This window comes from Oncorhynchus mykiss, chromosome 12, assembly GCF_057628025.1.
Source record: "Oncorhynchus mykiss isolate SJ-2025 chromosome 12, ASM5762802v1, whole genome shotgun sequence".
In the NCBI taxonomy this organism is placed as follows: Eukaryota; Metazoa; Chordata; class Actinopteri; order Salmoniformes; family Salmonidae; genus Oncorhynchus; species Oncorhynchus mykiss.
The window spans coordinates 29907910-29922090 of record NC_143033.1 but is presented as its reverse complement, the minus strand read 5'-3'; the positions used below and the strand labels follow the sequence as shown (position 1 = coordinate 29922090).

The following is a 14181-nucleotide window of genomic DNA, read 5'->3' as shown; positions in this document are numbered from 1 at the left end:
ATGATTTGCTTGACCTTCACTTTAACTCTGCATCCAGAAAATGAGTAGATAAAGCATGTCTGGTTGGAGGGGTGTATGCTGGGTGAAGAACATTCAGAAATCTCTTCCAATACACATTGCCTGTGAGCATCAGAGGTGAACCAGTTGCATACGCAGCTCGAACAAGACATTCATCAGCATTTCTGACTACGTTCCTCTATTGAGTCCAAAAAACTTCTGATTCCAGGAAGACCATGAGCTGTTATTGATACGGTGTCTGATTCATCATTTTCACTTCAAATAGAAGTAGAGGGACTCTTGTCAGAGGTTGCTTGTTGTGAGAGCTGAGGGAACTTTATGCACATGGCCAGATGATTCTGCATCTTTGTTGCATTCTTCACATGATTTGGCTCAGTATTTGCAAACGTACACAGCTTTTCCTTCTACATTAGCTGCAGTGAAAAGTCTCCACAAATCAGATAGTGCCTGTGGCATTTTCCTGTAAAGATTAGGAAAAAAATGAGCAAAAAAGTAATAATATAACTCGATGTACAGAAATAGTTTAGCAGTTTGATTAAACAACTCCTTTCTAAGATATTTTTTTGAATGAAGCATGTATGGAAACAGTTGAATTAACACTTCAGTTAGCAGGCTAGCTAAAACCATTGTAGAAAAAACTAACTAGCAAAAATGAGCAAGTTAGAAATTATTTTAACACTTTGCTGTAGGCTACTATTTACTTGTTAACAAAAAATGTGATATAAAATATATTCACCCCACCCAGTATTGTAATCAAAACTGACCAGAAAGCATGTAAGTCCTTGGCTCAGACAGTGTAGTAGTGTGGGCTAAATAGCATCTCATTAGTGTGCAAGATCTTGAGAATCAGCTGTACATGTGATGGAAGAGTGCACTGTGCATGCAGAGGGTTACAATTCCATTGAATTGGGGATAGTTTAACTAAAATATGCCACAAGACCTAGAATTAACTTGTGTGCTGCACAACAAATGGTTCACTGTTATAAGCTAATTATTTTGATGAATTTAAGCAACATTTCCAAAATTCCAGTGCTTAACTTCCCCATGAGAAATTTCTGGAAATTTACCGGAAAGTTTCCGACCCTTTACAACCCTACTGACAAAGCTAATTCAGAAAGGAGGTGGGTATTCCTCCTTTTTAATATTTAAAAAATATAGAATTACAGCGGCTCAATGGTCCTTCAGGCATTGTATAAGCATAGAGGTTAACAATGTTCTTCTTCACAGAGTCGGGCACCCATCTCTGCAAAGCTGGTGGCCAACATGTTGTCAGTGTCAGGAGCCAATCACATTATCACCATGGACCTGCATGCCTCGCAGATACAGGTGAGCAATCTGGCACATTAGTTGTCTCATTCCATCAGTATATTGCAGTCACTGGTGTAGGATTCACAAGTAAGATGTACAAACTATTCATTAGACTATACTTGTGTTACATACTATAATGAGCCACATTACATTTTCTCCAAAAAGCTGTTGCAAGTAAGGAAGTTTGAGGACACTGACTAATGATCCTGTATCTTATCATGATTTTGCTCTCTGTACGCCTCTGTAGGGGTTCTTTGATATCCCTGTGGACAATCTTTACGCTGAGCCAGCTGTGCTGAAATGGATAAAAGAGAACATCAATGAGTGGAAGAATTGCACCATTGTGTCTCCTGATGCCGGAGGAGCAAAAAGGTAAAGCAGGTACCAATGGGCCTACAGATGCTTCATCAATTCAAAGGGACAGATTTTAGTTGTTAGAAATATCAGCATGTTGAAAGGATGATTGTGGATCAATTCATTAACGTGTTTGTTACTTTCACCTCGTTCATTATTACAACCATTATTACAACAATCTTTTTGATACTGTCATTAATGCATGTGTTTGTAATTTGCAATTTATCATATATTAAGAAACTGGTTTATAATTCTATGTTAATTGTAATGTGATGTAACTTTGTGGAATAATTGACATCATCTGTAGTACCATAACCTCACCAATCTGTGGATTCCCCTTGCAGGGTCACCTCTATAGCAGACAGGCTGAATGTGGACTTCGCTCTCATCCACAAAGAGCGAAAGAAGGCTAACGAGGTGGACCGCATGGTCCTGGTGGGGGACGTGAAGGACAGAGTGGCCATCTTGGTTGATGACATGGCAGACACCTGCGGCACCATCTGCCATGCTGCAGATAAGTGAGTCACTACTGTGTTTTAGCTGCATAGATCTTTACAGAGCAGAGACTGAATATTCAATCTTTAAATGTACAATCGATACTGACAAACTATTACATTTGTTTAGGGAACAGTCTCTGAAAATATAAATTGGATAGCAAGGTTGTTTACAAACAAAAGGGGGTGAATTCGATCTATTTTAGTTTCCTATTTTGTTTGTCTTTTTTTCCTTCTGGACATCCAGGCTCGTCTCTGCTGGAGCTACAAAGGTCTACGCTATCCTGACCCATGGGATCTTTTCAGGCCCTGCCATCACCCGCATTAACAATGCCTGTTTTGAGGCTGTGGTTGTCACGAATACCATCCCACAGGAGGACAAGATGAAACACTGTTCAAAAATACAGGTCAGAATAGGGCTGGGCGATATGGAGATTCGCAATATATATTTTTTTGTACAATTAAAGGTAAAAGACACTGCATGTCAAACTGTCAGCAATAATCTAATGAATTCAGGGCTTGTGAAATTATACCTAGGCTAAAATATAAGCCTTCCACAACCATAAGACCCACTAATAATTAGTGCTCAGTGACTAACTGAAATGTAGATTATTTTTTGTTTGTTTTTTAAACAACTGACAGACGTTGACTCAATTTGTTTGAGTTCCATTTCAATTGTTTTTTTTCCTTCTGAGCTCAAGGCGCACGTTGCACAGTTTCTCTACAGATAAATCAGATCCATCTTGAACTGTGTGATGTAGTAGGGAGTTGTAATTTCCAACAGGCCAATATTCTACATACAGTACCAGTCAAAGGTTTTTCTCTATTTGGACTATTTTCTACATTGTAGAATGATAGTGACGACATCAAAACTATGAAATAACACATGGAATCAAGTCGTAACCAAAAAGTGTTAAAATATTTTAGATTCTTCTAAATAACCACCCGTTGCCTTGATGACAGCTTAGCACACTCTTGGTATTCTCTCAACCAGCTTCACCTGGAATGCTTTTCCAACAGTCTTGAAGGAGTTCCCACATATGCTGAGCACTTGTTGGCTGCTTTTCCTTTAATCTGCGGTCCAACTAATTCCAAACCATCTCAATTGGGTTGAGGTTGTGGAGGCCAGGTCATCTGATGCAGCACTCCATCACTCTCCTTCTTGGTCAGATAGCCCTTACACTGCCTGGAGATGTGTTGGGTTATTGTTTTGTTGAAAAACAAATTATAGTCCCACTAAGCACAAACCAGATGGGGTGGCGTATCGCTGTGGTAGCCATGCTGGTTAAGTGTGCTTTGAATTCTAAATAAATCAATGACAGTGTCGACCGATTAATCGAAATGGCCGATTATAATTCGGGCCGATTTCAAGTTTTCATAACAATCGGTAATCAGCGTTTTTGGATGCCGATTATGGCCAATTATATTGCAATCCACGAGGAGACTGCGTGGCAGGCTGACCACCTGTTATGCAAGTGCAGGCAGCAAGGAGCTGTGGTAAGTTGCTAGCTTGCATTTAAACGTATCTTATATAAAATGTTTTTAAAAATCTGTCTTAACATAATCACTAGTTAACTACACATGGTTGACGATATTACTAGTTTAATTAGCTTGTCCTGTGTTGCATATAATCAATGCGTTGCCTGAAATTGTGTCACTTCTCTTGCGTTCATTGTAAGCAGAGTCCGGGTATATGCAGCAGTTTGGTTCGTTGCGAACTGTGTGAAGACCATTTCTTCCTAACAAAGACCGTAATTCATTTGCCAGAATTTTACATAATTATGACATAACATTGAAGGTTGTGCAGTGTAACAGCAATATTTAGACCTAGGGTTGCCACCCGTTCAATAAAATACGGAACTGTTCCGTATTTCACTGCATGAATGAACGTTTTGTTTTCAAAATGATAGTTTACGGATTTGACCATATTAATGACCCAAGGCTCGTGTTTATTATATTATAATTAAGTCTATGATTTGATAGAGCAGTCTGACTGAGGTGGTGGTAGGCAGCGGCAAGGCTCGTATGCATCCATTCAAACCGCACTTTCCTCCGTTTGCCAGCAGCTTTTTGCAATGCTTAAAGCACACAAAGCACAAAGCACAAAGCACAAGCTTTAACTGATGTCTTGAGATGTTGCTTCAATATACCCACATCATTTTCCTACCTCATGATGCCATCTATTTTGTGAAGTGTGCCAGTCCCTCCTGCAGCAGAGCAACCCCACAACATGATCCTGCCACCCCCGTGCTTCACGGTTGGGTTGCAAGCTTCCCCCTTTTCCCTCCGAACATAATGATGGCCATTATGGCCAAATAGTTCTATTTGTTTCATCAGACCAGAGGACGTTTCTCCAAAACGTATGATCTTTGTACCCATGTGCAGTTGCAAACCGTAGTGTGGCTTTTTTTTATGCCGGTTTTGGAGTAGTGGCTTCTTCCTAGCTGAGCGGCCTTTCAGGTTATGTTGATATAGGACTTGTTTTACTGTGGATATAGATACCTTTGTACCCGTTTCCTCCAGCATCTTCACAAGGTCCTTTACTGTTACTCTGGGAGTCATTTGCACATTTCGCACCAAAGTACATTAATCTCTAGGAGACAGAATGCGTCTCCTTCCTGAGCAGTATGACGGCTGCGTGGTCCCATGGTGTTTATACTTGCGTACTATTGTTTGTACAGATGAACGTGGTACCTTCAGGCGTTTGGAAATTGCTCCCAAGGATGAACCAGACTTGTGGAGGTCTACAATGTTTTTTCTGAGGTCTTGGCTGATTTCTTTTGATTAATCGGCCATTCCAATTAATCGGTCAACCTCTGTGGTTTCCAGTTTGCATAGTATCCAGTGTAGTTATTTGAGGGCCGTCGTGGAATCGGCTTGAGGGGGAATATACACGGCTGTGACTATAACCGAAGATAATTCTCTTGGCAGTAGCTCTATAGAGATGAGATGACTCAGAATGGGGAAAAAGTCATCAAATAAAACATAATTTACATAACTGAAATATTTTATTAATGTGATTAAATTAAGTGATAAGCAATCACTACCATCATGGGACTTTAATTGTTTTTTATTCTGTGTTACAGCATTCAATCAAACTGATTATTTACATCATCGTACCGACCTCGAAGCACTAATAGCTCAGCAGTACTACTAATAATTTAATTATTTTATCAAAATAGGTTAACTTGCTTTTTTCCCCCCAATAATCACTGATCTGGCTTTCAAGTCTGAAAATGGCTTTTGGTTACAAATTTAACCAGAACAATGCACATTCACTAATAATGACCAACTTAGCAGGCAGTATAGAAAATGAACACGGGCCTCATAAACATCTCTCAAGCACAAGCCCATGTGCTAGGAAGTAGCCAGCTAATCTTTATATTTAAAGTCTAGCTAATTTGGATCAATTTGCTTGCTAACAAGGTAGAACAGTTGAATAATTAACACACCCTTCTGTCAGTCTCCAACTGTTTGAACAGCATGACAGACTATCCACTTTGTTCAGATGTTGAATTCAAGTGCCTACCTTATTTCTCAGAATGAGAACGAGTTGCCAATTCCTTATATAATTGTTTATGCTCATTGCACATTTTAGAAAATAAGTCTGGCTAAAATGCTGCTAGGGGTAACCCGCACTTGACAAACTGAGCATTCATTTTCCAGACTCAATATTCATTGATACTCCTGTTTTTCCAGTGTCTGCTCATCGAGGAATTTGAGGAGTTGAGAGACAACCTTTCCAATGATACCCTTTTTAAGTTCTTGTCTATTACAGTAAAATAATTTCTCAATGTGTTTTGGTGTCCAAATGACCGATTCTGTTGGACCAAACCTCAAATGTAAATTGAAACCTTCTCTGACAAGTGGTTTTCTTTCATCTTTGTTGTGCATGGAAGGGTGTGTGTGATAATAGGAATGTGCACCATCGCAGAAGTGAAAGCGACAAGACCATATAGACATGAGAACAAGTGGGCATAAGCACTTATACATGAGAATTTTTTAAAATAGAGATTCTTGTGATGTAGGCGTTTGGAATATCGCGCTAAAACATAATTCATTTGATAAATCGCCCAGCCCTAGGTGGGAATCCCTGCCTCAGCACCTAACGCTTTACTTGTTGTTGCAGGGTTTAGATCACTTCGGGAATTTAAACATAATATTTTCTAAAATAATTCAATTGTAGTTCATTTTCTGAGCTGTAAGAAGTTCACTGAAAGTGGCTGAAGTTTGGACAAATGTTTTGCTTTCACAAATAGCAGATCACATGACACCAGTACAGAGCACACATACCAACCTCCCTCCACTCCATAGCAAACAATGTCCAATGATTATCTAAGCAGCAGGCTGTCAATCTTCATTTCCATGGCTCAGCATGTTGCCTTAACTACAGTATCTGCTTGATGAATTCTTACTGTGTATTGCATTGTCCTCGTCTCTTTACTGTGTTGAAACTATGCTACAGTGTCTTCAGAAAGTACTCCGACCCCTTGACTTTTTCCACATTTTGTTACGTTACAGCCTTATTCTAAAATAGGATTGAAATAATTATCTACACACAATACCCCATAATAACAAAGCGAAAACAACAGGTTTTTAGAAATGTTTTCAAATGTATTAAAATTAGAAACAGAATTTTGTTTTCAGACCCATTGCTATGAGATTTGAAATTGAGCTCTGGTGCATCCTGTTTACATTGATCATCCTTTGTTTCTACAACTTGATTGGTCCACCTGTGGTAAATTCAATTGATTGGACATCATTTGGAAAGGCACACACCTGTCTATATAAGGTCCCACAGTTGACAGTGCATATCAGAACAAACACTTTCCAGAAGGACATCCATCTATGCAGCACTCCACGAATCAGGCCTTTATGGTAGTGGCCAGACGGAAGCCACTCCTCAGTAAAAGGCACATGACATCCCGCTTGGAGTTTGCCAAAAGGAACCTAAAGACACTCGGACCATAAGAAACAAGATTCTCTGGTCTGATGAAACCAAGATTGAACTCTTTGGCCTGAATGCCAAGCGTCTGGAGGAAACCTGGCACCATCCCTGTGGTGAAGCGTGGTGGTGGCAGCATGCTGTGGGGATGTTATTCAGTGGCAGAGACTGGGAGACTAGTCAGGCTCGAGGCAAAGGTGAATGGAGCAAAGTACAGAGATCCTTGATGAAAACCTACTCCAGAGTGCTCAGGACCTCAGACTGGGGTGAAGGTTCATCTTCCAATAGGACAACGACCCTAAGCACACAGCCACGCAGGAGTGGCTTTGGGACAAGTCTCTGAATGTCCTTGAGTAGCCTGGGCTTGAACCTGATCAAACATCTCTGGAGAGACTTGAAAATAGCTGTGAGCTCCCCATCCAACCTGACAGAGCTTGAGAGGATCTGCACAGAATAATGGGAGAAACTGCCCAGATACAGGTGTGCCAAGCTTGTAGCGTCATACCCCAAAATACTTGAGGCTGTAATCTTTGCCAAAGGTGCTTCAACAAAGTACTGAGTAAAGAGTCTGAATACTAATGTAAATATGATATATCAGGTTTACTTAGCAAAAATTTCAACCTATTTTTGCTTTGTCATTATGGGGCATTGTGTGTAGATTTTAATGAGTTGGACTATTTGCTATCCATTTTAGAGTAAGGCTGTAACATAACAAAATGGGGGGAAAAGTCAAGTGGTATATTACACACATACTGGTGTTTAGTTGACCAATTGTTTTATCTTTGGCGGTTTGAAGTTATCTGTGAGGCAATATTCAAGAAGTCTGAGTGAGATTCTGGTTTGTTAATTAGTTTTCTCATTTCAGGTTATTGACATCTCCATGATCTTGGCAGAGGCTATTCGCCGGACACACAACGGGGAGTCTGTGTCGTATCTCTTCAGCCATGTTCCCTTGTAACAAGGTGAACCTGTACCAAAGGAGGGATGTCTGGAGCACCACAATCACAGCCCATTCATTAATTTCCTGTCAAGAGAAGGGATGGAAGTAGTTAGTAAATACTCCTACCTTGGGGTAGGCTACTTTTTCCAATATTCTGTTATTGCACTGGCTATCTACAGGTTTGACCTTTTTGACTTGTCAAATGCAGATTTGAGTTACTTGGTGTAATAATATGCCAGGTTGTTGTTACATATAAGCATTGTCTATTGTAAGATTGAAAGTTGTAGTTTACATTGCTGCTGATGCCCATTTGAGAGAAACGCTCCAAGATGGCTAGTTCTGTTTTATGAGCTTGTTTGTTTTTTGTCACTGATATTTTTTTATATTGGGGGGACTTGAAATGTGAAGCTACCCACTTGCATTTCCTAGACAGTATTTTTAATTTTACGACAAAGGTGCTTTTGGCACAGTTGTTCAATAATAAAGCAGTGTGTATTGTTTACATCCTTGCTTTAGTTAAGCTAGTCTTCAGTTGTCTTTATGCTAAATAAGCTTGTTTTTCATGAGATATTCTAGGAAGCGCTTGCTGTTCACAATTCCGTTAGTGTCCTTAATTCTATGCCTTGGCATGTTGATACCATGATTTAAATATTTAGTTGCATGGTTTTATGTAATTGTAATCAAAGCATCACTTGCTGTGCGAACACACTGTACAAAACATTAGGAACACCTTTGCAGTCAATTTGTCTGGGTGTGGACTGTATGGTGTGAAGTGTTCCACAGGGATGCTGGCCCATGTGTGAAGTTTGGCTGGATGTTCTTTAGGTGGTGGACTATTCTTGATACACACGGGACGCTGCTAAGTGTGAAAAACGCAGCAGCGTTGCAGTTCTTGACTCAAACCGGTGCATCTGGCACCTACTACCATACCCCATTCAAAGGCACTAAAATATTTTGGTCTTGCCCAATCACCCTCTGAATGGCACACAAGCCATGTCTCAAGGCTTAAAAATCCATGAACCTGTGTCCTCCCCTTCAGCTACACTGATTTTGAAGTGGATTTAACAGGTGATCTCAAGAAGAACTAGCTTTCACCTGGCAAGTATGTCACAGGTGTCAAACTCATTCCATGAGGGCAAAGTGTCTGCTGGTTTTCGCTCGTCCCTTGTACTTGATTGATGAATTAAGGTCACTAATTGGCAAGGAACTTTCCACACCTGGTTATCTAGGGATTCATTGAAAGGAAACCGTAAACCTGCGGACACTAGGCTCTCCGTGGAATCAATTTGAAACCCCCTAATCTGTCATAGAAAGATTTTGTACACCGTGTATACCTAATGAATGTGATTCAATGTCTCGTGCACATCTGCCATCTTTTATTCGTCAAGCAATAAGGCCTTTAATGCATGGAGCTTCTAATGTTGCTGTCATATTAATTTAGCTTTACTAACCCAAGTGGTTTTGCGAGGTATTGGAAAGTTCAAATTATTAAAGGAACTTCAGCGCTCAAACTCGGGAAGCCTTCGGGCACTCGCTGCTTGGGGTAGCATGCGCCCCTTCAACTTCAGTTCAGTCTTCGTCCATTTAGAAAACGACTGCTTGCGCAGCTCAAAATCCTGTGTATGTGTAAGGCCTAATATTTTCTCTTTTTGATTGATTATAAAGTGTTGTCAGCCATATAACTCTCAAACACGACTATCTGCTTTAATAACTGGTAAGCGCAATACACTGCAAGGCCGTTATACCCCAGAATCAAATCTTTATGATGTTTTTACTGTTTAAATTAGTCCGATTTTTGAGCTGAAACTAACTCCCTTTAACCCAGTCAACTCTAAGAAAGACATCTGCAGATTGATTTGAGGATCCTTGTTGCCTTACGTGGAAAATGTGCAGGATTTAACATTGCTTCCATGATATGAGAGATCCTGCCCTCCACAACATGGATACTTGAAATGGATTTATTGGGTTATGATCTTGGAACAATAAAATGATATCTGTAAGTTTGAATCGTTTTCATTATTTTTTTTTTTTTCTATGCAATTCAAAGTGAAACTATGATTGGGGATCTTGTCAGTCAGCAGAGATCAGTCTAAAGTTGCTGTTTTTATATGTATGCATTATATTCCTTTGCTGTAATAAACCATTTATTTTGGGGTAGATGCACCACACAAAAATGGAACAATCTGTAAGGGGGGGGGGGGGGGACGTTGGCTGACTCCGGTTGTCTACCGTTATCAACTGGTCTTGTGTGGTGAGGAGTATCAAATAATGGCTATCAAACACAAACACTGTTTTTACTAATGGTGCCATATATTTGATTGTTATACATATAAAACGTGTAGCTAGCAATTTCTATTGTTCGAATAGGAGAATGTGTGTATAATTAATTACAGTTGAAGTCTGAGGTTTACATACAGTTATGTTGGCGTCATTTAAAATTAGTTTTTCCAACCACTCCACAAATTTCTTGTTATCAAACTACAGTTTTGGCAAGTTGGTTAGGATATCTACTTTTTGCATGACCCAAGTCATTTTTCCAACAATTGTTTACAGACAGATTATTTCACAATTCCAGTGGGTCAGAAGTTTACATACACTAAGATGGCTGTGCCTTTTTTTTTTTTTTTTTTTTTTTTACCTCTTGGAAAATTACAGAAAAAGGATGCTATGGCTTTAGAAGCTTCTGATAGGCGAATTGACATCATTTGAGTCAATTGGAGGTGTACCTGTGGCCTTTGTGCCTCTTTGCTTGACATCATGGGGAAATCAGCCAAGACCTCAAAAAATATTGGGGACATCCCAGAAGTCTGATTCATCCCTGGGAGCAATTTTCAAATGCCTGAAGATACCACGTTCATCTGTACAAGCAATAGTACGCAAGTATAAACACCATTGGACCATGCAGCCGTCATACCACTCAGGAAGGACACACGTTCTGTCTCCTAGAGATTGAACATACTTTGGTGCTAAGAGTGCAAATCAGAACAAGAGCAAATAACCTTGTGAAGATGCTGGAGGAAACGGGTACAAATGTATCTATATCCACAGTAAAACGAGTCCTATATCGACAACCTAAGAGGCCGCTCAGCAAGGAAGAAGCCACTGCTCCAAAACCGCCATAAAAAAGCCAGACGACAGTTTGCAACTGCACATGGGGACAAAGATCATAATTTTTTGGAGAAATGTCCTCTGGTCTGATGAAACACAAATAGAACTGTTTGGCCATAATGACCATTGTTATGTTTGGAGGAAAAGGGGGGACGCTTGTAAGCTGAAGAACACCATCCCAACCGTGAAGCACAGGGGTGGCGGGATGATGTTGTGGGTGTGCTTTGCTGCAAGAGAGACTGGTGCACTTCACAAAATAGATGGCTTCATGAGGTAGGAAAATTATGTGGATATATTGATGCAACATCTCAAGACATCAGTCAGGAAGTTAAAGCTTGGTCACAAATGGGTCTTCCAAATGGACAATGACCCCAAGCATACTTCCAAAGTTGTGGCAAAATGGTTTAAGGACAACAAAGTCAAGGTATTGGAGTGGCAATCACAAAGCCCTGACCTCAATCCCTGACTCAGTTACACCAGCTCTGTCAGGAGGAATAAGCCAAAATTCACCCAACTTATTGTGGGACGCTGTGGAAGGCTACCTAAAACCTTTGACCTAAGTTAAACAATATAAAGGCAATGCTACCAAATACTAATTGAGTGTATGTAAATGTCTGACCCACTAGTAAAGTGATGAAAGAAATAAAAGCTGAAATAAATCATTCTCTCTACTATTATTATGACATTTCAGATTCTTAAAATAAAGTGGTGATCCTAACTGACCTAAGACAGGGCATTTTTACTAGGATTACATGTCAGGAATTGTGAAAAACTGAGTTTAAATGTATTTGGCTAAGGTGTATGTAAACTTCTGACTTCAACTGTGTTTTTCTCTGCAAAAAAGAAACGTCCCGTTTTAAGGACCCTGTCTAATTTGTACAAATCCAAATAACTTCACAGATTTTCATTGTAAAGGGTTTCCCATGCTTGTTCAATGAACCATAAACAATTAATGAACATGCACCTGTGGAACGGTCATTGAGAAACTAAGACACTTCTGTTGAATCTGAAAATTAATCTTGATGGTTGTACAGTCTCAAATAAAACTGTGAAGGACCTCTGCGTTACTCTGAACCCTGATCTCTCTTTTGACGAACATATCAAGACTGTTTCAAGGACAGCTTTTTTCCATCTACGTAACATTGCAAAAATCTAATGTTTCTGCCCAGAAATTATGCAGAACAATTAATCCATGCTTTTGTTACTTCTAGGTTAGACTACTGCAATGCTCTACTTTCCGGCTACCAGGATAAAGCACTAAATAAACTTCAGTTAGTGCTAAATACGTCTGCTAGAATCCTGACTAGAACCAAAAACTTTGATCATATTACTCCAGTGGTAGCCTCCCCACACTGGCTTCCTGTTAAGGCAAGGGCTGATTTCAAGGTTTTACTGCTAACCTACAAAGCATTACATGGGCTTGCTCCTACTTATCTTTCCGATTTGGTCCTGCCGTACATACCTAGACGTACGCTACAGTCACAAGACGCAGGCCTCCTAATTGTCCCTAGAATATCTAAGCAAACATCTGGAGGCAAGACTTTCTCTTATAGAGCTACATTTTTATGGAATGGTCTGCCTACCCATGTGAGAGACGCAGACTCGGTCTCAACTTTAAAGTCTTTATTGAAGACTCATCTCTTTAGTAGGTCCTATGATTGAGTGTAGTCTGGCCCAGGAGTGTGAAGGTGAACGGAAAGGCACTGGAGAAACGAACCGCCCTTGCTGTCTCTGCCTGGCCGATTCCTCTCTCTCCACTGGGATTCTCTGCCTCTAACCCTATTACAGGGGCTGAGTCACTGGCTTACTGGTGCTCTTCCATGCCGTCCCTAGGAGGGGTGCGTCACTTGAGTGGGTTGAGTCACTGACGTGGTCTTCCTGTCTGGGTTGGCGACCCCTTGGGTTGTGCCGTTGCGGAGATCTTTGTGGGCTATACTCGGCCTTGTCTCAGGATGGTAAGTTGGTGGTTGAAGATATCCCTCTAGTGGTGTGGGGGCTGTGCTTTGGCAAAGTGGGTGGGGTTATATCCTGCCTGTTTGGCCCTGTCCGGGGGTATCATCGGATGGGGCCACAGTGTCTCCTGACCCCTCCTGTCTCAGCCTCCAGTATATATGCTGCAGTAGTTTGTGTCGGGGGGCTAGGGTCAGTCTGTTATATCTGGAGTATTTATCCTGTCTTATCTGGTGTCCTGTGTGAATTTAAGTATGCTCTCTAATTCTCTCTCTCTTTCTGTCTTTCTCTCTCTCGGGGGACCTGAGCCCTAGGACCATGCCTCAGGACTACCTGGCATTATGACTCCTTGCTGTTCTCCAGTCCACCTGGCCGTGCTGCTGCTCCAGTTTCAACTGTTCTGCCTGCGGCTATGGAACCCTGACCTGTTCACCGGACGTGCTACCTGCCCCAGACCTGCTGTTTTCAACTCTCTAGAGATAAGAGGTCTACCGATTAATCGGTAATTAGGGACGATTTCAATTGGAAATCGGTATTTTTGGACACCGATTTTGCCTTCTTTTTAAAATATATTTTTTTACAACTTTATTTAACGAGGCAAGTCAGTTAAGAACACATTAATTTTTTCAATGACGGCCCAGGAACGGTGGGTTAACTGCCTTGTTCAGGGGCAGAATGACAGATTTTTACCCTGTCAGCTCAGGGATTCAATCTTGCAACCTTACGGTTAACTAGTCCAACGCTCTAACCACCTGCCTCACGAGGAGCCTGCCTGTTACGCCAATGCAGTAAGAAGCCAAGGTAAGTTGCTAGCTAGCATTAAACTTATCTTATAAAAAACAATCAATCAATCATAATCACTAGTTATAACTACATATGGTTGATGATATTACTAGTTTATCTAACGTGTCCTGCGTTGCATTCGCGAAAAAGGACTGTCGTTGCTCCAACATGTACCTAATCATAAACAACCTTTCTTAAAATCAATACACATAAATATATATTTTTTTAACCTGCATATTTAGCTAAAAGAAAGGTTAGCAGGCAATATTAACCAGGTGAAA

At 40.6% G+C, this 14181-nt stretch overlaps 1 protein-coding gene across 8 annotated transcripts in view; it reads left to right on the top strand.

The window, feature by feature from the left end:
* The window catches only part of prps1a (phosphoribosyl pyrophosphate synthetase 1A), a 29240-nt gene extending 19174 nt beyond the window's left edge, over positions 1-10066 (top strand). For all 8 annotated transcript variants that reach the window (XM_090192192.1, XM_090192190.1, XM_090192188.1 and 5 more), the window contains 5 exons: positions 1246-1344; positions 1574-1698; positions 2025-2198; positions 2422-2581; positions 7985-10066. In XM_090192192.1, the coding sequence (XP_090048318.1) occupies positions 1282-1344; positions 1574-1698; positions 2025-2198; positions 2422-2581; positions 7985-8077 (615 nt within the window). In that variant the 5' untranslated portion in view covers positions 1246-1281 and the 3' untranslated portion in view covers positions 8078-10066. The remainder of the gene's footprint in view (positions 1-1245; positions 1345-1573; positions 1699-2024; positions 2199-2421; positions 2582-7984) is intronic.
* The last annotated feature ends 4115 nt before the right edge of the window (positions 10067-14181 follow it).